Raw genomic sequence first — 22,798 nt, 5'->3', positions numbered from 1 at the left:
GATGCCAGTGTAAGATGACTCGATTTTTATTCATCTGGTTTGACCATTTGCTTCTGAAAAACTGGATTGTGAGTCATATTACAAAAAAAAATAATAAAACACACACAAGATGCTTGCACCCTTAAATTCTTGTATAGCAGCACAAGCATTACCTTGAATCTCCAGTGGCTGTCAAAAAGAAAGACTCTTTTCAGGGCAGGAAAGAAAGCTTTCTAATGGAGACTTTGGATCGGGCCTAAATTGAAACCTTATGTGTGGCATGTGGAATTCTGGGACTTTGGCTGACTCCCAAGAATCCACAGAATGCGAGGGATTTTTTCCCCCTTCTTTCTGCCTCTCTTTCTCCCTCTATTTTCCCCCCCTTATCCCTCCCTCCTATGTGTGCGTGGTTGACTTACATCAGCCCGAGCAAAGGCGCCGCCGAAGCGAGCCAGCGAGACGTTCATGCAAACTTGATTGCCTCACTGGAATAATAATCTTTGGACAAATGGTCTGAAAGGACAAAAGTAAGTCAACATTTTCTCTATACATTTTTTTAGGTTTTGAAGTTGCTGGCTTGGAAGAATCAAGCTGATCACGGTCTTAGGTAGCTTCTGGGGTTCAAGTTGCGGCTTGTGCAGTGATTGAAGACAAAAGAAATCTGAAAGAATCCTTTTTCTACTGAACTAAACATTGTTGATCACCGTGCATCAAATGCCACGTTCAATTCCATCTAACTCAACTCGGTGTTAAAACAGTATTTTACTTTAGTACTGTTCATATTGTCTAAATTATTCCCAAGATCACACAGGTCAATTTTAGGGGTGCTCTGAAATCTACCACACCTGATTAGGAATTTTAATGATGAGGCACCTTGCAAATTGTACCTTATAACACCCTACCAGCCCCCTCTCCAAGAATAGTCACGTGTTTTACGTTAAATAGACTTAATTTTAAATCATCCTTTTGTCAGGTTGATCAATTACATGGTAAGAATGAATTTTGTCAAGTTAATCTAGAAGATTTAACAGTGTCGGAATTTATAATAATAAATAACGCTAGTGCGGTTTTTAAGTAAATAGTCGTATTTCAATAAGACATTAAGATGTGCTAGATGAGTGCCAACAGAAGAAGAGCACAAAAGAAGTGATCATCAACGTGAAACCTCTTTGTGTATTAAATCGGTACTGTAACAACGCAAAAAAAAAAAATAGTCGGAGTATTTAGACCCTCAAAACCCTCCGTAGTCAGGAAGTAGCGAATTAATCGTATTTTGCCGCACAGCAGACAATTTAGTGGAGGGTTGCCTTTACCCGTCATAAAACTACCATTTAAACCTGTTTTAAATGCGGTACCAGATCACTAATGAGAGCTGTTTTAACAGAAGAGAAAGAAGAAGACAGACAACGTGACACCGCGCCAGTTTTTGCAGTGCATTCTGGGACTTGGAGTATCGGGGTGTGGGGGGAATCAATGCTCAAAAACTGCCATTCAAGAAAATAATGGTGATTAACGGTTAAAAGCGAGGGTTTTGGTTTTTAAGGAGATGAGAGTGTCCCTGTGAGAGTGTTTTAGTATCCCTTCCTTTCTTTAACATACACTTTTTAAATTAACAGTGAATAATGGCGTCTAACTTGAGTCGTGAACAAGTAGAATGGGTTCTCAAACTGTTGCAGGTACAGTAACAAAGACGGAAGGGAGGAAGGAGGTTAGGTGGAAAAGATACCTGGAAAAGAGCAATTGTGAGGGGTGAAAGGAAGGAAAGAAAGTTCCAGCAAAGAAAGCATGTTACAATGAAAGGGAAGTTTGGGGGAAGGAAGGAAGAAAGATTTTTTTTTTAAAAGCAGGTCTCAGGTGGAAGGAATGAGGTACAAAAGTCGCCTTAATACTGTATCATGACGGAAGGATGCATGAGTAAAAAGCAACTCTGGAAGAAAAAGATGCGAGGTAAAAAGAATGCTTTTGTCAAACCATGTAAAGCGGCTAACTTCTCTTTACATTTGTAATAGTTTTAAATGTTATGTATTTATGGACAGTTAAAAATGTTATAATGTAACTTAATTTGTCGTCTGATGAGTGTTTGAATTCATTTTGGGGGGTGAATTGGCCACTCAGTAACAACAAATGCTGAGCACTTTGACAAGGATCCGTTTTGCGTATTTGACTCCGGGCGGAAAAGGAGGTCAATGTGTGCTCATCTATCAGGCACACGCAACATGCATACGCTTGAATTTTTGACACCGACGTGACACTCACACAACTTTGACGGACACAATGACCACCGCCATGAGGATGAAAGGTAAGGAGGGAGGATGGGCGAAGTAAACATGGAGAGGTAGGAAGAAAGAGAAAAAGGAAATATTGAAGGTGGGAAGTGAGAACGAAGTAATTTGAGGATGGATCCATGCTTGTATTTTTGCAATCTCGCAGTGGCATCACCACTTTGGAGCGAGCGGACCCAGAGAAACGTACAACGCAGACAGCTTTCTTAACCGGTTGGATTGATTGTGAGTGAAATGGGTGTCTGTAGGTACTTTATGTTTTGTAACTGTACGCTAGGTGGCAGTGTTGCTATAAAAATACTGTTGAGATGAAATAGGTTGTGCTCTTAAGAAAATATCGTGTTTGGCTACGCTCTGGCCTTGTTATTTACTTACTAAACCCGGTTAGGGACAATTAAAGGGACAGACGAAAACACACTTCTGTCCTTGCTTAGTCCGTCCTTTTTAAAAAAATGTCCTCCGTCCCAAAATTGGGCGTCCATCTGGGACGGACGGACCTTCCGTCCCAGGGACGGAATGCCCATCTCTGCAAAACACGTTGCACAATAATTGTGAATTGCATTCAAATTTGGAGATTTTGCTGTGAACCCGAATTATTTCAAAGCTGTCTGGAAAATCATTCTCCATGGCCTCATGGAGAATGGACTATACGGAACAAATTAAACTTGTAACACCAAGGCGCCACTGCTATGCAAAACCAACTACCTTAAGTCAGTGTTGTTTGATTTTAATTGGTATTGTCTTTAATTAGCTGTATTGCTCATATTGTACGGAGCAGCCATGTGTTTTCCCATGTCGTAGTAAGTTCCATTTTTGTTTCTGTGGTAATTATTCCTTTTTTTTTGTGGACAAAGTAAGGTCGACGCCTGGGAAAACATCTGAAGAGTTGACGTTGGCTTTTTGAGCGCTCTCCCGTTGTACTCCACTTTGGAGTGTTGAGTCACATCAAGCTGCAGCGACTTATGTAATGATATGCAGTCAGTTTATCGGAAAGTCATCAGCGTATGTGCTGCTCTACAGCTGATTCATCCCTCTCATCCACAAGTGTGTGTGTGCTGCTGAGGGGCGTATTTGTCCTCTTCCACTTCCTGTACTGGCTGCTTGATGTTTGTTTGAATGGAACCAATTTTTTTTCCCCCTTCGGAAGAGGAAATCCAAGTCATTTGTCACTCTATTCTGATGCAACAAATGTCATAAATATGGCTTAGTAGTTTGCGCCGATGCGGATAAACAGAGTATAACAAATGTGTTTGACAGGCATCTGGAATTATGAAGGGCTTTGATGTGGATTCTTTCAGCTTCAAGAGCTTTCAGTGAACCGAGGAGAAGTTTGAGTAAATTCAACTTTATACTGTATACCTAATGAAAAGAAAGTTTGCAATTTATAAAGCATAAACTTCAACAACTTAAAAGTTCATTGTACCTAAAATTTGAGAGTTTGCAGCAATTTTTATCTACTCGCGCCACTGGAACCATTAAATTTTGCAGATTTTTAATTTTTTTTTTTTTTTGCTATTCTTGAATTATTTTTGTTGTTTTGGTGGGGGGGAGTTGTTTTTGCTTTTTTTTTTGCTCAGAAACCCGTGGTTCACACTTCAGCCCTTTCTGCTTAGCCCGACCACTCATCGGTCGTTATGTAATATGTACTAAATTGTCATTGCTATTGCCGAGCGTGAGAAAAGACTCAAGAAGATTGGTGAACTGATTCATTCTGGTCCATGCTGTTTGATCTCGGCTCCACCTCCCACAAATCATGAGAATACAAATCCACTCCTGACGGATTTGTGGAGCTGGCCCTCAAAACAAAGCCCCGGTCCTTTCCATTTCTTGTTCGCATGTGCTTTTAGAGCCGGAACCTGAGTCTTGTTCCAAAAATTGAGCTTTGCAGTCAAAACGACTTGAAAGGTTGAAATGCTTGCAAAGTACAACATCCCAAAACAAAACAAAATTTGGATTCCAGCTCACCAGGGGTGTCCAAACTTTTGTTTGGAGACCATATATGCGTTTGTGTGTGTGTGTGTGTGTGTGATTTATTTATTTTTTGTTATGTGGAAAAATCACTTGATTTGTACGGGTTATAGGTCACATTGATGGTGGGAAAAAAAGTTCAAGATTCATTTCATTCATTCTTGTCTCTTAAGATCACTGTAGGTAAAGTCTGCATTTTTCCACATGAGATGACAATGAATTGCACCCCCTCTTGTTAGACTAGTAGATGTGTTTCGAATAAATATTTTATACACACAGGCTTGTGTAATGACCCAGCAGTAAACCGCAAGAATTCCACAAATATAACTAAAAGTTTATGTGGGGATTCTTAAAATAAAACAGCGGTTAGTTTCTTTCTATACTTTTAAGACAATTAGATCAGATCAAGTCCAGTTTTTATGACAGTTTAAGTCGGGATCAATTCACTTGACATGATTTCCTATCGGAAACTTGCGCCCCCCCCACACCACCATTCACACTCACTGGGCAAAAAGCAAAACAAGTCATCTCCAAGTAGAACTTAAGGGCAATTCTCCAGGTCGAAACCCCAAAGCACACAGGGGCCTTTACAGGAAAGTCTATAGCCGCATAACATTTTTCTAGACATCCACATGCACACAAGCCGCCAGCTGTTTGGCTTTCATTAGCTCAGAGGCGACAGCGAGAGGCGGCGAGCTCAGCCTGGAAAAGGATAGGAAGCGGCTGTAACCTTAGCAGCCACCCGAAGAGCTTAGCGGGGTGAGCAGTGAAGCTGAAGGGACAGGGGCTGCTCAGTCACTCGTTAATGTCTTTGTCAATACTGGCCGCACGACATCCATTTAAGGTGGGCCACTCGACACCTTCACGTGATATGAATCAGTTCAGCGAAGTAACCAAGTATAAACACAGTATTTCATTGCTTCCCTTTGTAAGACTTTTCGGGTAGCTGGACGTTACTGCAGCTGAGTGGCAGGCGGTGCAGTTGCTCAACAGCTCAGTGCTCTCCGTTGTCATAATTTGCGCTTCATAATGTGCCACGTATTTTCAAGAGAGACAGGTCAGGACTGCAGGCAGGCCAGATTAGTACAAAGTACTTTCACGCCTTTACTATGGAGGCACGCTGTTGTAACACAAAATGTGGCTCGGCATTGTCTTGCTGGAATAAGCAGAGATGTCCTTGAAAAATATGTTTGCCTCATATGTTGCTCCAAAACTTTTTTTGGGGGGGGGGGGGGGGGCATTTCTAAGTCACGCCAAACTAGTGAATACACTTTTGACACACAACAAATGACTTTCGACTCTCAATGTTCACACGTTTTTTTGTTTTGTTTTGTTTTTTTGTATGTCCAGGTCGAGATCCATTCCGGTCCAAAGAATCTTTGTGATGAAGCGCCCGCGCGATGTCCGCTTGCCACTGCTGATCCTCCTGTCCTCTCTCGGATCCGTCAGCTCACAAGTCAACCCAGGTACGTTCTTGCTTCAGCATCACAAGCTGCATTTGTCATCTCCTCCCTACCTAAGCCCGCACTAGGCTTTGTAAATACTAAAAAGGAGGAACGTTTGTTAGTTTTGGCTTTTGAGTCCAGAGACTTCCAAGATTTGGTTAAGTTTCACTGAGCGAGAACCATATGGTCCCCGCTCTCGCTTTCTTTCTTTTGGCTTCTTTGATGCCGCCTCGCCCCCGGCGCTCTCTGCTACTCGGGTGGTTTTTGTCATGTCACTGAAATAAAACCAGTAATTTTTTTTTCATTCACAAGGAAGCCATTTATTCTACCATTTGGTGGGCAGAGACAAAAACGAACCAAAGGGAAGGCCTTGGGTCATGGATGAAACTCTAGAAATGTAGAACCAGCCAGTACAAACCTGTTTTGGTTTAAATTTTGGATGTATTCCGAAAACTACATAGCAATTCAATATAACTGTGTCAGAAGAGGTCACCGTGAACTCACTGTGGAAAAAAAAAGCCTGATACCTTCCACATCCTCTTGCTTCACTCCGCCTGTTCCACTTTTTTACAAGATAGCCTGTGTGTTATGAAAGTCCAGCTTTGACGACAACAACACGGATATCACTGTTTTCTATTTTATGTAACTAAATATTCGAAGCTGGTTCGCCTGATTTCTTTTTGCAGAGATTAAAAAAAAATACAATATATCAGTATACTTCATGTCTGTTTAAATAAAGTGAGGAGAAATTTGACCCCCAACTCAATTTGTTGAAAGGAATTAACCATCCACCATTTTTCATGGTTGACCGATTCTGGTCAAAAGGCAATAAAAACACAAGCTCAAAGTTCGCAAATGAAAAAAAAAAAACATCTCTCTGGTGTTGCCTTCCCCGATCGCTTGACTGCCATGTGTCCAGCGAGTGTTTATACTGGGATATGAAAACAGGAGAAACGTGGTCATATTGCTTGTAAAGTATAGGACATGCTTTGAGCAAGTCTCTGGGCTGCACTTTCAAGCCGGATACAGTTACGACTGTGAGTGGGTGAATGTGCAACGGGCATGCACATAACACACACACACACATGGTATCAATACAAAGCGCATTGTGAAACTGGGGAGAAAAAAGGGCGTATCTCCCCATGCAGAGTATAGTGTCCCAACCCGAGTGTCCGCCTTAAGTGTGCCAGTGAACATCCAAATGACTTAGAGAAGCCTTGGGAGAAAACGATGTGGTCAGATGAAACCAAAGTAAAACCCCGGGCTGTTTGGAGGATGATCTACCTCTACCGTATGTTGTGCGTTTAGGACTTAGTTTTGGCTGATATTCTGTAGATTTATCCAGCCATCTATTTTGTATCCCGCTTTTCCTCATTGGGGTCACAGGTGATCTGGAGTCTAACTCAGCTGACGATGGGCGAGACACATCATGGACTGTAGATCAAGAATGGGCAACTTAAATGCTGGGGGGGGCAGGATTTTTCATCAGTGCTATGGGGGCCAAATACAACTATGCCGTTCCTAACCAGATGTATTACAAAATACAATTTTAAATATGCACAAAAAATGTGCATATGTGCAAATACGTTCAACGAATATATTTAATTTTTCCAGATACATTTCTCAAGCATCTGTAAAAAAATATATATAATAAAAACCATTGTAAATATTTGTCAAAATTGCAGATTTTTTTGAGGGGTAAGGGGGTATTTTCTATTTTTCTGGGATTCTTTTTTTTTTTGCCTATTTTCTCTCAGTGGAAAACAGGCCGATTGTTTATCACAGGGTTTTTTTTTTCAGGAATTTTTCGGGTTTGTAAAAAAAAATCTGGTGGGGAGGAATTAATTAAGGGACCACTCGGAGTGTGGTCGGCATCCGTCTGTTGCAGTCCCTGCTCGAGATGGTTATTTCAAAAAGACACTGCCAAATCCTATGTATTATAACTGCCACCACGTCACACTAGTTAGCCATGCGTTATTCGGGGCCGCGCTTGCCTGTGTGTGAGACAAGCAAGCGCTAGTCCACTTCTCTGTAAACAGATAGTCGCCCTTTAACTTTCAATTTGACGTCATTCGACCTCACTTTGCTGTTTTCCTGTGTGTGTGTGTGTGTGTGTGTGTGTGTGTGTGTGTGTGTGTGTGTGTGTATACACCGGCTCACATGCAAATATCTGCCTTAAAACACACTGGCCGTGGATCCAGTTATTCTGTTGGAGTCTGTGGCTAATGCATACCAGACATTCTGACAGCAGGAAAGTCCATTCAAATAGCCTTTCTCCGTGTGGGTGAGTGCGCGTGTGGAAAGGACTCTTTGCGCCTCAGATTGTGGTCAAAGTTCAACAAGTTCACAATTCATGAAAAAAAAAAAGGATTTCCAACCCCGAGGATTTCTCACACGGTGCGAGTGTATTGTTACAAGCCGGCTCTCAACCTGCTTTAATGTATGGAAGCAGGATACTTCCGCCTTGAAGAGTTATTTTTTTCCACAGCAGGGAAATAGTCTTGGCTGAATTTAATCGAGCTTTGATGGCGAGCGATGCCAACTTTCCTCTGTTGAAAATTCCCCAGCAATGGCGTTTATACCCTCCCTGTCTTTTCCATCCGAGCCCTGATTGAACGAGCGTTATTTTGTTGTTGAGGCAAAAGAAGAGTATGTGTTATGTGTATACAAAGGCAGAGGCTATTTTGTTGCGTTGGTTGCCAGACTGAGGACACATCAGCAGAGTCCAGCAGGTATTGCACCTCTACATTTCTGTAAGTGGGAGGCAGTTTCAGAGCGGGACCTTCATCAAACAAAATTGAGTCAAGCTTTGACCTTGTGGAATAATTGCATTTAATAAAACCTCGCTTGGGTGGCCTGGCGGCCGAGCGGTTAGCACGTCGACCTCACGGTGCAGAGGTACTGTGTTCAATCCCAGCTCTGGAGTGTGGAGTTTGCATGTTTTCCCCGGGCCTGCGTGGGTTTTCTCCGGATACTCCGGTTTCCTCCCACATTCCAAAAACATGCATGGCAGGCTGATTGAATACTTGAAATTTTCCCCAGGTGTGAGTGTGAGCGCGGTTGGTTGTTCGTCACTGGCAATGACGAAAACTCAAATGTCTCAGTGTTTAGTGTCCCAAATCATGAGCTGAGATGTTCCAATAGGATGTCAAGGAGGAGTTCATTTTTGAAGTGGTAACTAAAAACTTCCTTCCTGTTTCTTTTCCGGCATGGGTCCTGGAGATTTTTTTTTTTTTTTGTGGGTCTTTTCATGATGTACATGACTACCAAATTTTGCAACTGGCTTTCGTCAGCTAATGCGATGTCTGCAAGTGGTGGCCTTCATTTAGTAGCTTCACTTGACAATTAATTAACAATCACTCCCAACGTCATTGGCAATTTATTTATTTATTTTTGCCTATTTGTAGTATCATCTTAAATGTTCTATGATTTAATGGTTAGTCCAATACTGTTTGGATATTTATATTTTGCAGACATGTTGTGGTATACAGTATACAAATGTATTTGGCGCTAGATGTTGGCCAGTAAAGTCAGTGAACAAGTCTACCTTTCAGAAAACCAAATGATGGTGAGACGGTGGTTTGATCTGTTAGCCTCTCTCGGGCTCCCTAACACAAAGCTGGTGTTTTTCCACCTTCTCCTGGGCTGATATTTTTAGATGCTGCGGCCTCAATGTGAAACCCGATGGGTAGTGTGTGTGTGTTTAGGGTGGGGTGGGGGTGGGGGGGTCGATGTGCATATGCGTGTAAATGACTAGCCGCGCTGCTCACCTCAGAGGTCACCTCTGAGTGGCTCAGGTAGATAAATAAACACAGCAAAAACCAACATTTGGATGAGGCGTCTTGACATCCGTTAACATTCTCCAACATCTCACGCTCCATCTTGAATGTGCCAAACGACCGTCATACCAACCTTGCTGCCTAACCTCAGTCCAGATGAAATTTAGCCTTGAATCTTTGTGAGGCAAGACAACATCCTGTCCAGAGGCAGAACCAAGTCTATGCTCAGTCTTTCAAGGGCAAGCCTGAGTTTTATTTCAAATAGGAAGTACCAAGTGTAATTTCAGTCTTTCAAAAGACAAACCAACTCTATCCTCAAATCTCTGAAGCAAGTCTTATCGTAGTCTTTCAAGGAGCCAGACTAATTAGAGTACCGGTCTTTTACAGGCAAAATTAAGTCTCGTCTTTTAGAGGCAGTACCAATATTTGAGGACAAGACCAAGACTAGTGTCAGTCCTTCAAGGGGCAAAAACGAGTCCAGTCTCAGTCTTTCAGAGATGAGACTGAACCTCATCTCAAATATCAAGTACCAAGTGTAATATATTTTTTTAAAAGGGCAAGACCGAAAGTCTATCCTTAAATCTTTTAGCACTGTAGCCCTTTAGCTAGCTCATATCACTTTTAAATACAGAGTACAAAGTAGATGTCCCTGAGGTTCAAGAAGTCTACTTTCAAATGTTTGAGGCGCAAGACCAACTCTAGAATAAAATATTTTGGGGTAAAGATCAGGTCTATTCTCTAATCCCTTTGGGGCAAGGACAAATCTTGTCTCAGTCTTCCTAGAGCCAGACCACGTCAAGCCTGAAGTATTTTCGGGACAAGACAAAGGACCCAGACAGAACATTCTCATTCTTTTAGGGGGCAAGACTAAGTCTATAAGAGAGACAAGATCTTGTCTAGTATTGAGGTTTCAAGCATTAGTCAAAGTCATCTCAAGTGTTCCTATTTTGGAGTGCTCGTCGAGTCTTTGAACTTGAGTCCAAGTTTCATTTGACGTCTTTGAGCACGCATCAAAGTAAACTGTCTTCGATTGGATCCAACTGTAGTCTCTGAACTTCTATTCCAAATTTCCTCACATCTTATGGCAAAAATCCCCGGGGTTCTCTAACGTTTTTTGAGTCCAGGGGCCGCTGAATATTTTTCCAAGCAAAACTACCGTTTGCCCCCTCAAATACACTGGGAATTATCTATCGCTTTAATGGTTCAACCTACCTGCTTAATAGAAAGGAGCTAAAGCCAATCCAAATGAATCAACTCACTTGCTAGTTAGCGGACCTTCGCTGCTCACACTGATAGCCAGACAAATGATGCCCGCCCACTTATACTTCGCAGAAACAGTGATTTATCCTCACGTTGTAAATCTTTGGCTAAAAGAAGGCCAAGTATTCAGAATGAACCCACACAAACATGGCAGGTCCAGAATCAAACCCCCAACCTCAGAATTGTGAAACGGATGTGCTTAACCACGGCTATAATGTGTTGTATTTTCTGTCATTGTGGGAATTTTGACATTTTTGACCACCACACCCTTCAGTGAATTGTGATGATTTAGCCTCCAGAACACACTAATAGGATGAGAGTATTAGAAGAGTCCAATGGTTTCACTTGATGTGGCCTGCTTCTAACCAGAGAGGTCTGGGGCAAAGTGGGGTGGGGGCAGGGATGGCGGCGAAAGATGATTGAGGCCATGATGGAAAAGTTAGAGAGCATGGTAAACTCAGTGACATCTGGAAGTGGTTCGCTTTTTCTTTTTTTAACATTTAGATCAGGGCATGCGTTTGTCGCCTCTTCAGTGAAGGCTATGAAAATCCTATCGGCTTCTCCACGTTGAGAAAATATTTGCACTGAGGAGACCCTGAGCTCTGCTGTTACTGGTGTCTTCTCGAACGAGACCATGCCCGTTCCGGAGCCAGTTGTTGTTGTGATCAACTGGCTGTTTCATTTCATCACATGTATATAGACACACACACACACAAACTCTTTCATTGCAAATAAGGTTACCTGGCGGTCACATCCAGTCAGTTGGGGTCGGTCAGGGAGCACCAATGGAAATGTTCTTGAGCCACAAGTCAGTTAAGTTAATTCCATCGCAGTGTGACTCAAGGCAGTTTACGGCGGGTGAGAAAATTGATTTGTGATTCACTTATAATGAAGGAACTCTTGTCTCAACAGAGGGGGTGCGAGTGGTTAGCACAACTGGCCTCACAGGTCTGAGATTTGGCGTTTGAATCTCGGCTCTGGTCTTTCTTGGTGGATTTTGTAGGTTTTCTCTGGCACTGTGGCTTCCTTTCAGATTCCAAAAAACATGCAATGTTAGGGTCAATCCAGACTTTATGTGCAAATGTGTGCATATGATTTTCTCTCTCTCTCTCTCTCTCTCTCTCTCTCTCTCTCAGTATGTATATGTAACAATTCTATACGTAGATCAATTCATAGACGCAATACAATTCAAGGATGATTCATCTACAAGTTTCACGATTTGATTCAGTGGGATTACGTTGCCAATATGATTACAAACAAGACTCCATTGGGACCTTTAATCCCTCTTCTTGAGAAGGTACTGCCCGATACAAAAAGAGACCACACAAGAGTAGATGAGGTGGAGTTCAAGAACCAAATGGCATATTGCTTCTATTCGACCGCAATGTGGGGGCGTAATGGACTCTGAGTAGCCAGCTTGACCTCATGCTGCTACGCACATAACATCATACCATGCCTGTTTGGACTGGCATGTACAAATGTACACACACAGGCGGATTCTGGCTTATTATTTCAGGAACACAGTTGTGGGCCTCTCAGGCCTTCCATCCAACAATATAAAAAAAAGAAATGCAGGCGCTGTATGTGATTTGTCAAGCAAAAGCAATACAGTGGATGTCGGTTGTCTTTCAAGTTCGTATTTTCCCAGAGGAAATCATTTAAATGGAATTTACAGTGGAGATAGAAAGTCTACACACCCCGGTCCTAATGGTAGGATTTTGTGACGTAATAAATTGAGACCAAGATAATTCTTTTCAAAACTTTCCACCATTATTGTGACCTATAGCTGTTCAACTCAATTGAATTTTTCAAAAATCCTTGCATGAGAATAAATGAATAAATAACATAAACAACTGAGAAAATGTGGTTGCGCAATCTGCATACCTTTTCATAACTGGGATGTGTCTGTGTTCTTATTCTCCCAAACACATTTAATCTCATGCGAAATGGGAGTCAGCATACGCCTGCCCCCATTTGAAGTGTCTCCTACTCACACTAAATAAAGCTCAGATGGTCTAGTTGGCTTTTCCTGACATTTCTTTGCTTTTTAGCAGACCTGAAGGGTTAGTGCTGACACTAAGCGCTATTTCAAACTGTTCGTAATTCCCTCCATTGAGGGAAGTGGCTTCATCCAAGTTTTATTTGGCATTTTATTGTCTGAATATGAGCACCTCATCATACTGAAGTCTTTTTTTTTTTTTTTTACAAACAGTAGTTAACTGTGGGTGAAATGGCAAGATAGTAATCAATGTCATGGGTTTTAATAGCTTCTCTATTGGACTCTGCGTGCCACCGATTGCTCAATGTCTTTGAATTGCAATCCGCAACCGTGACCTTCAGCTGCCACATTTCAGCAACAGGGAACAACGCTTCGAATATTTTCCACTGGGAAAACTGTACTTGAAAACCACATTCATATGTGGTGATTCCCCAATCCCCTGCCGAGTAAACACTGGATGAGTGATTATGTGATCTGAGCAAACAGCATTGCCGGTGAGGGGCAATTTTTATATTTGTCATCAAGTTTATGTGGCTGTATTTAGTGAAACATGTTTTGTGCGTGTGTGTGTGTGTCCCTTAGGTGTGTGTCGGTACCCCTTGGGAATGTCTGGAGGACAGATTCAGGATGAGGACATCTCCGCCTCCAGCCAGTGGTCCGAATCCACCGCTGCTCGATATGGCAGGTCGGTTGTCTCACAAATACATCATCATGGTGTGCATGTGTTAGGATAACAAAAAAAAAGAGGATAATGCAAATAATAATAATGCAAATAATTATTAATATTAAAATAATTAATTAATGTTAAAATAATATACACGTGGAACCGACCACACACATCTACTCCATCCTATTGTTCTCCCTCTTTTTGGCAATTTGGGCTGTTTTTGAGCTGTTTAGTCTAACATAATTGTTTAGTTTAACACTGACATGGGCCTCGTAGATTGAACTTCGAAGAGGGCGATGGCGCCTGGTGTCCAGAGATCACGGTGGAGCCCGACAACCTGAAGGAGTTCCTGCAGATTGACTTGCGCTCACTCCACTTCATCACCCTGGTGGGCACTCAGGGTCGCCACGCCGGCGGCATCGGGAACGAGTTCGCCCAGATGTATAAGATCAAGTACAGCCGCGATGGCAGTCGCTGGATCTCGTGGAGAAACCGGCAGGGCAAGCAGGTGAGATTTAAAGCACATGTGTCAAACTCTAGGCCCGTGAGCCTTAATTTTTCCCATTCAAAACTACTGCAGTTGTTTTTGCAGGGTTTTTTTTCGCTCGGTTGTAAACTTTAAACAAATGCTAAAGGACAACAAAGTATGTCAAAACAGCCGAAGGGTATGCCTGTAATTCCTATTTTTATTATTATAAGAATTAAGGGACCGATTAACCACTTAATAGATTATCGGATTTTTATCCTGCGAAATATCGCAATCGGTATTGGCCTCCCCATCATTAAAAATGACAACATTTGAGTTAGCCCACTCTAGTTCTAAGTGATTTAATGATGGTACAGCGTGGCCCGCAACAAAAACAAATTTAAAACCCCTGATTGAAATCGCGACGGGAATGGCATTTGTGTGTTTGTTGTACAAAGGTGATTGAGGGGAACAGGAACGCCTACGACATCGTGCTGAAGGACCTCGAGCCCCCCGTCGTCGCTCGATTCGTACGCTTCATGCCCGTCACAGACCACTCCATGAATGTCTGCATGAGGGTGGAGCTGTACGGCTGCGAATGGCTGGGTAAGAGGAAACAACCGAAACCGCATGCATCAGAGTTGCCAGAAAGCAAGTCATGAAGTATTGAACCCCCTTCAAGTTTCTCACTGCATAATACACAGTAGGCGTTCCGAATCATGTGTCTGCCAAGAAGTTGATGATCATCTTTGATTGACAGATGGGTTGGTGTCATACAACGCTCCGGCGGGCCAGCAGATGAATATACCCGAGCACGTCGTCTACCTCAATGACTCTGTCTACGATGGAGCCATCATCTACAGGTCTGTGTGTGTGTGTGTGTGTGTGTGTGTGTGTGTGCGTGCGTGTCCTCTCGTTGGCCATAGCCTGAAACTTTTCCTCATTGTCCCTTTGTTGTTGTTGTCACCCGGTTGCCGTGGTGACAGCAAAGCGTAGAGAGGGTTCCAGGTGGTAAAACCAATCCTGGGAACGACTGAGTCAGCCCGTGAAGGAATAACATTATTAGTGTTTGCAGTATGGCATTGTGACTGAATAATGTCCTCCATGACACAGACCTGCGTGGGTCAAGTTTCACGTCGATTAGTTGAATTGCAAATGCTTGTCACAATGCTGCCCCCTAGCGGTGGTAATAATCACTCACGTTCAAATCAGGGCAAAGGAACCTTAGTTCGAATTAATGACGTTTCAGTTCTGGGGGGGACTGTTATATTTATGAAAAAATATAAGACACGCCAAATGATTAATTTTTGTCATGGTTTGAGACTGGTGGAACCCCAAAGCAGAGTGTAGAAGGATTTGCGAAAAGTATTTATCCCAAATAAATTTAAACAAAAAGGGGCTACACAGAAGTAGACATGTTGTTTCACACAAAGTAGAACATTTAAAACTGCTCAGGCGCTATTAACAAGTAGGAAAATGACCAAAACACCCCCCCCAAATAAATAAATAAATAACCTAAAGGACTAAAAAGTAAAAAGTGCTCCTGATGAATTGGGAAAGTTCAAAGTAGAAAGAAAAGACTAATAAATGTAAGGCATGACGAATAAGCACAGAGATTAGCAATAAAGTTCAAACAAATTGTCTAAAATAAGAGGGAGTAAAACGAGGAGGATGAGCAGGAAAATACAAAAACTCACTGGGAGAAACAAAAAGCGCAAAAAAAAAATCGAACTAAACACACAGAATTCAGCACAACATCGAAGACAAATTAACAATCTGGCGCATTTCTTGCGTGGCCGCACGGCTCATAACTCGGAACTGATCGCCAACTGCTAGATGCGTGTGTTCTTGCGCAACTCCTGCCTGTGCCACCTAGGGAAGAAAAAAACGTAAAAAACAGCGAGAACCACCTGGGAGAATAAAGCAAAACATAACAGTTACAAACACAAATGAACTCTACAAAGCGCATGCTAATAATGATAATGCACTACAGGTGAGTAGTTTAGTTTAATTATACCGTGGGTTGTATTTTCCAGGAACCTGCATACTTATTCCATTTCCTCTGTCCTGTCTCTGTTCTCAGTATGACAGAGGGCTTGGGCCAGCTGACGGATGGCGTGTGCGGACTGGACGATTTCACAGAGAGCCACGTGTACAACGTGTGGCCCGGCTACGACTACGTGGGTTGGAGCAATCAGAGTTTCCCTGGCGGATACGTGGAGATCATGTTTGAGTTTGACCGCATACGAAATTTCACCACAATGATGGTGAGACATCGGTCTTTCAGGTCTCAAATTTTTAAAAAAAAGTAGTCACTCAGCGCCATCTTGTGGCATCTTAGTGCCAAGCAACTATGTTGAAATGAAAAGGACGAGCTTTTATTTGATAGATAGGTAGATAGATAACTTCCAATTTAAAAAATAAAAACAAAAATAGTGGCAGAGAAATTACCTCAGCACAGATTTATGACAATATTTTATACACCTCCATTTTCGTGTATTGTTTTTAATATATATATATATATATATATACTGTATATATATATATTAAAAACAATACACGAAAATGGAGGTGTATAAAATATTGTCTCTATATATATATATAGAGAGATAGATTGATTGAAACACACACACGCACACACACACTTTTTTGGGGGGGGGGTGCTCATGCATGGGCCGACCGGCTCTGCTACCAATGGTAACAAGATATTGTCATAACGATGTTTTTTTTTCCCGGTTCCAGGTTCACTGCAACAACATGTTCACCCACAACGTTAAGGCCTTCCAGCACGTGGTCTGCTACTTCCGCTCCGAGTCAGACTGGGAGGCCACGCCGCTCGCCTTCAGCTCCTCGGTGGACAACGAGGACCCCGGCGCGCGCTTTGTCCCCGTCCCGTTGGCCAATCATATGGCCAGCGCCATCAAGTGCCAGTTCTACTTTGCAGACGTCTGGCTGTTGTTTAGCGAGATCACCTTCCAGTCAGGTACAATGTATATCTTTAATATCGTATTTCCATAAACAGTGGCCCTTCCAAATCGGCCCAAAAAATGAGCACCTCCTTCATGGAGGTACTTTGTCTTGTTTCAAACAAATCTCAACGTATGAATGCACACACATGAGCATGCAATCGAGAACTGCTGAATCAAGTTGAGTTCTGTTGCTCAGCGAAACAGCAGCACCGAAACAGTCTCTTTAGATGACCTGAAGTGTGAATTCTTTTTCAGATACTGCCATGTATAACACAACGCTGACTCCTCCCAAGGCAGGACTTCCACCCATCATCCAGCCTGGTCAGTTAACACCACATTTTTCTGTTGGCAACTTATTTGTTTTATTCATTTTTGCTTTTTGGGCATCATTATGTTTCCTGTGCGTGTGTGTGTTCATATGAGATCCATTAAGGTCTCACGCACCCTTCCGTTGGCAACCTCTGGTGTTGTATTCATAGTGCATTGTGACGTAGGTGCTAAGCCTGGATTTAATTTTTCCCCTCACTTAACGCAACTGCTCATGGTCATTTCACACAAACAAACAACAGAAAGGCGTAGGAAATTCAATTTGAATAAGGAAGTTTCACAATGGCCCCACAATTTGTTTATATTGCTGGGAAAGATTTCAGTCGGGATATTTTGGGTAAAATGTGGCATTAGCATTCGTAGGTTTGGGAATTAATGCTGACGGTTAATGTTCGTGTCTACTTATTATTCCACTTCAAAAGATTAGCAGGTGCCGTTTCTCCGCTGCTTTACTTCAAACAGCTCCCTGTTTTCCTCCCCAGAGGACGACCCAACTCATAAAGTGGACGACAGCACTACGCGCATTCTGATCGGCTGTCTGGTGGCCATCATTTTCATCCTGGTGGTCATCATCGTCATCATCCTGTGGAGGCAGGTGTGGCAGAAGATGTTGCAGAAGGTAAGTGGCATGCCAAATGAAATTCAAATGGCAGAATTCATGACAATTAGAAGTAATTTGTTCCCTATTAGTCACGCACGGTGTCCATAAACATTACAAATCCAGGTTTGTATACCGTATTCTCCGCATTAAAAGCTCACTTAAAAGCTCACAGCCCGCCTTAAAATCTGATGCGCCTTGTGTGTGGTCATTACGGTAATATGTCAAATATGTCAGGTATTTGGCGTAAAAAGCTTGAGAACCACTGTACGATACATGAGGGAAAGTCTGCCTTCTGTTGATTCTCACAAGACACTGCCCACTAACACACTATAAATAAGACGGAGTCAATTTTGCCAACACAGAGCGAGACCTACGCCTACAGTCACAACCAGTCGAGCGGCGGCACCAGTGAACAAGAGTCCAGTTCCACCTACGAGCGCATCTTCCCGCTGGGCCCAGACTATCAGGAGCCCTCACGGCTTATATGCAAGCTGCCCGAGTTAGCACAGAACTCCGAGGAACCTGGTACATTGAAACACACCCGCACATCATACAGAAACGTCAAAAACAGAAGTTGGCAACCTACGGGATTTGCTCAGGACTGTGTAGAGATTTTCTATCCACTGTATATGACATCCATCATCGCTGTGCTCTAGCTTCCAGCAGCACGGTGGTCCAAGACGGTGTGCCACACTATGCTGAGGCGGACATCGTCGCCTTGCAGGGAGTGACCGGCAGCAACATGTACGCCATCCCGGCACTCGCCATGGACTTGCTCTCCGGGAAGGACATGGCGGTTGAAGAGTTCCCGAGGAAGCTGCTCACGTTCAAAGAGAAGCTGGGAGAGGGGCAATTCGGAGAGGTCGCCACTTGTCGCCAGACTTTCAATTAGTGAGCCGACAAAGTGCCAAATGATGAAATAGCTCGTCTTGTTCTTTCCCTGTTTTTAGGTGCACCTATGCGAGGCAGAGGGAATTCAGGAGTTTATGAATAAAGAGTTTTTATTTGACGTGCCAGAAGAGGCGACAGTTTTAGTGGCGGTGAAGATGCTGCGGTCAGATGCGAGCAAAAATGCAAGGTATGAAATTGAAATGTCTGTTTCATTTGGTGCAACATGTACCACTGAGTGGGATTTGAACGCATGCTGCTTACATGGAAGTCAGTCATGTCAAATTTAACGATCCTCACCTTTTTTTGCTGTTATCGTGACCAGTGTTCCGTCGAATCTAAAAGTATTGTTTTAGCGCCATCTTGTGGCATATTGCTGTCAAGGAACGATGTTGAAGTGAGGGGGAGATGCTATATTTAGAAAGGCCATATCTTTGTCTAATAAAAAAGTAGTGCTTGGACACCATCTTGTGGCATCTATCGGGAACCTTTTTAGGTAGGCTTCAGTCCCATGCAGTTTTTCACAATTCGTGGCAGGGCGTCAAATTCTTTTTTCATAAATTACTGTGAGGATCAAAAAGACCCGATAGGAAAACCTTTCCACACATGCATTAGACCACCGGTGTCAAACTCCGGTCCTCGAGGGCCACTATACTGCATGTTGTAAATGTTTCCCTCCTCCAACACGCTGGATTCAAATGATCAGCTCATCAGCAAGCTCAGCCGCAGTCTGATAACGATTCTGATCATTTGAATCGGGAGTGTTGGAGGAGGGAGACATTCTAAAACGGGCAGGTTCGTGGCCCTTGAGTACCGGAGTTTGACACCTGTGCATTAGATTATGCAGGCGTCCCTAATTATGTGACCCGTGATTGTTCACACTCTCACTGCGCCGTGCGTTTTTCTACGTCTTCCTTAGGAACGACTTCTTGAAAGAGATCAAGATCATGTCTCGCCTGAAGGACCCCAACATCGTTCGCCTGTTGGCCGTGTGCATCTACAGCGACCCCCTGTGCATGATCACAGAATACATGGAGAACGGAGACCTCAACCAGTTTTTGTCCCGCCATGAGCCAGAGGGACAGCTGGCGCTACTCAGCAACGCGGCCACAGTCAGGTAAACGCAGAGATAGCAAAAATAACTCGCACTCTACTTGGGTAGTCGGACAGATAGCCGTCTACTTGTGTGAATTAAAAAAAAAAAAAGACTGATAAAAGTAGCATAAGATTTGACTTGTTTATTTAAGTAAAGATGACAGTGATACAGTAAATCGGCTACAGTGTTACAGTGTACCCATCTCTCAACTTATCATCTCCTGACAACAGTCATGCCAAAGATGCACAATATAAACTGAACATACAGTCATCACTTTCTGTAGGCGTAACAAGCAGGATTACAGAGAATTCCACATTCAATATTCTTTAAAAACTGAAGTAGAGTACTGTACTTTCTGATCACACTTTTCTTTCAAGTTTACAATGTCAAACATGATCATGTGCTTTACTGGCTGACAGCGGAATTAAATTTATTTTGCTTAATAAACAAGTAGCAGAACGAAATAATAACTCTAAAAAAAGAATTACCCATGAAAATAGCAGGACCACAAATCCTGAGCTCTTGATGGATGTGAATTTACTGGAAGTAAAAATCAAAAATGTGCTCCTCCTGTCAATTATTTACAATTCGTTTTGATAACTTAGCACACATTATGAGTTTGCTCAACAATTTTTTTCTCCTTCCAACCTCCCATTCTTCCACTTTATTCTCCCCAGTTTCGGCAACCTGTGCTACATGGCTGCCCAGATAGCGTCGGGCATGAAGTACCTCTCCTCGCTCAACTTTGTGCACCGCGACCTGGCCACGCGCAACTGTCTGGTGGGCAAAAACTTCACCATCAAAATTGCCGACTTCGGCATGAGCAGGAACCTGTACAGTGGCGACTACTACCGCATCCAAGGCCGAGCGGTGCTGCCCATCCGCTGGATGTCCTGGGAGAGCATTCTACTGGTGAGGGAGGAACAATAAAATTAAATCTCAAAGAGGAACAGCTCCTTCTGGCATAAAAACAATGTTTGTCCACACACAGGGGAAGTTCACCACAGCGAGCGACATGTGGGCCTTCGCGGTCACCCTGTGGGAGATATTGAACTTCTGTAAGGAGCAGCCTTACTCGCAGCTCACCGACGAGCAAGTCATTGAAAACACGGGAGAGTTCTTCAGAGATCAGAAAAGACAGGTGAGCACTGAGCATCATATTCTTCTGTCATTTCATTTTAGTCCATGTACAGCACTTTGTATATGCAGCACCGGTTGTTCGAAAGTGCTCTAGAAATAAAGTTGAGTTGAGTTAAAGTAGACATTTAGCAAACCTCCCACTGGTGACTTTAACTTCATAAAATTTAGATTACATTGTCAATCTTGGCGGCAGCATTTCATCCTCAAGCTGCCTAGTTACACTTGACATTTAGTATAACAGTGTGGCTTAAAATATACTTTAATGACGGCTTGTGGCATTTTAAGGTATAACAGAGCAACAAAGTCTCCAAGAGGCAACTTTGTGAACAGGGAACCGTGAATTGGCAAGGGTTCAATATATGCGTCGGTACTCGTTTATCAGATGCTAACACTGCTAGCGAATGCTAATCTATGCTCAATACTTCGGCTGCTCTTTGTCAATCAAGCTACAAAGCCATTGTCTCATGAATTTGGCATTGAGTAGATTATGTAAAAAAGCTTCTCTGTTACATCACATCAAGGTTTGGAAGCACAGAACGGCTCACTAACAGGTACATTTTTAGAAATAGGCAGATAACTACAGATTTACTTGGCTGTTTAATTCACACTTTCTGTGTGGGTGTGCTCTCCACAGAACCAACTATTTGTTCACAAACAATAATTCCTGTGTCTGATTTTCTCGCAGATCTACCTACCACAGCCTGTTCTGTGCCCGGACTCGCTCTACAAGGTTATGCTGGACTGCTGGAGGAGGAACGCCAAGGAAAGGCCGTCCTTTCAGGAAATACACCGAGTCCTCCTGGAAATACAACCATAGGCCCACTGCGACGTTTGAGGCAGATAACGACCGTGTGTGTCTGACGCGATCCAGGCTTAAGCTACTTGCGGGTGTCACCCCGTGTTAGCGTTTGGAGAACACTGTGCGGCGGACGTACATGATACGGACCGACCGTAGACACTCGTCCACATATTCCTAGAACAAAACACAACACAATGTACGGTTGTGCTACTCCTGTTTAACTGTAGCAAGTGACATCCTGCACTTTTCATGTTGTACGTTGAAATATGAAGTTGAAATGTCACATTTTAAGGTGACCAAAGACTTATTTTTGTGTGTGTTATTGTTCGGAAGACTGCTTGAATGTAGCGGGGCGGGGGACAATTGCAGCAGATTTCAAGTGTTTCATCTCAAGTCTCATCGTGGAATAAGAAGGAAACGTCAACGTCTGTAACGTCTTTCTTTCTTTCTCACTGTGCTGTCTAAATGACGGTGTTTTTACGTTTTAACTACCAGTATTTTGTACTCATATTTATATCTGTTGATTTTTGGCTGTTTCTGTGTGATTGATGTATTTGTGTATGAATATGCGCCTGTCTTTCATGTTGGGAGCACTTTCTTGGATGAGTAATCCAACCACAAGTGGGTGGATGGACAATGCAAGATATGTCAGGAAGTAGAGCTGCTGGGATAGAGGTCTACACGTTGTCATGGGAACGGGGGCTGAAAAGTGTGTTACCGGCGCTGAAAAGGGCCGTGCATGTGGGTTAAATGTTAAGATTTTAATAGGGTTAAGTGAGGGTAGATAAAGGTTTGTGTGTACAACATTGTAAATGGAAATGTCTTTATACTGTATGTGTTAACAAACGTTGTACACTTGATTTGTGAAATAAAATGTGGAATTCGATCCTGAATTAACTCTTGCTTCATTATTCTTATCTTTAAATGGCCTCACCCCACCTTATCTCTCTGTGCTCCTCCGTCCCAAGCACCCGTCCGGCACCTCAGGTCTGCGGACCGGACAGTATGAGAGGTCTTAAGAACTGGGTATTAAGAGCTGGTCCCTCTCTTTGGAATGACCTCCCACTGAACGTTCGGCTAGCATCCTCGCTGCCAATCTTTAAAACTCGTGTTAAAACAATTTTTTCTTCATT

At 42.9% G+C, this 22,798-nt stretch overlaps 1 protein-coding gene across 3 annotated transcripts; it reads left to right on the top strand.

Annotated features, from left to right (window-relative positions):
• The first annotated feature begins 357 nt into the window (after nt 1-357).
• On the top strand, nt 358-22,558 carry ddr2a (discoidin domain receptor tyrosine kinase 2a). Of its 3 annotated transcripts, none has more exons than XM_086115556.1 (17): nt 358-506; nt 5,580-5,695; nt 13,295-13,397; nt 13,656-13,887; nt 14,304-14,451; nt 14,606-14,708; nt 15,929-16,112; nt 16,588-16,828; nt 17,070-17,135; nt 17,624-17,760; nt 18,105-18,267; nt 18,399-18,604; nt 18,693-18,820; nt 19,550-19,747; nt 20,404-20,638; nt 20,718-20,867; nt 21,552-22,558. In XM_086115556.1, the coding sequence occupies exons 2-17, from the start codon at nt 5,614-5,616 to the stop codon at nt 21,681-21,683; spliced, it is 2,508 nt and encodes an 835-aa protein (XP_085971682.1). In that variant the 5' UTR covers nt 358-506; nt 5,580-5,613; the 3' UTR covers nt 21,684-22,558. The 3 variants fall into 3 exon arrangements, with proteins under 3 accessions (XP_085971682.1, XP_085971683.1, XP_085971684.1); XM_086115557.1 differs by lacking the exon at nt 358-506 and adding an exon at nt 2,375-2,486; XM_086115558.1 differs by lacking the exons at nt 358-506; nt 5,580-5,695 and adding an exon at nt 10,100-13,206.
• Nucleotides 22,559-22,798: the final 240 nt, after the last annotated feature.

The sequence above is a fragment of the Hippocampus guttulatus genome, chromosome 7, assembly GCF_054856545.1.
Source record: "Hippocampus guttulatus isolate MCC_2025c chromosome 7, RoL_Hgut_1.0, whole genome shotgun sequence".
Taxonomy (NCBI): domain Eukaryota; kingdom Metazoa; phylum Chordata; class Actinopteri; order Syngnathiformes; family Syngnathidae; genus Hippocampus; species Hippocampus guttulatus.
Note: the sequence above shows the minus strand (reverse complement) of the source record. Positions and strands in the feature narration are given on the sequence as shown.

Excerpts from the sequence above, each read along its gene's own strand:
- ddr2a (XM_086115556.1), top strand. The coding sequence starts at position 5,614 with ATGAAGCGCCCGCGCGATGTCCGCTTGCCACTGCTGATCCTCCTGTCC. Across the intron at positions 18,821-19,549 it reads GATGCGAGCAAAAATGCAAG|GAACGACTTCTTGAAAGAGA; the intron begins GTATGAAATTGA and ends CGTCTTCCTTAG. Across the intron at positions 19,748-20,403 it reads AGCAACGCGGCCACAGTCAG|TTTCGGCAACCTGTGCTACA; the intron begins GTAAACGCAGAG and ends TATTCTCCCCAG.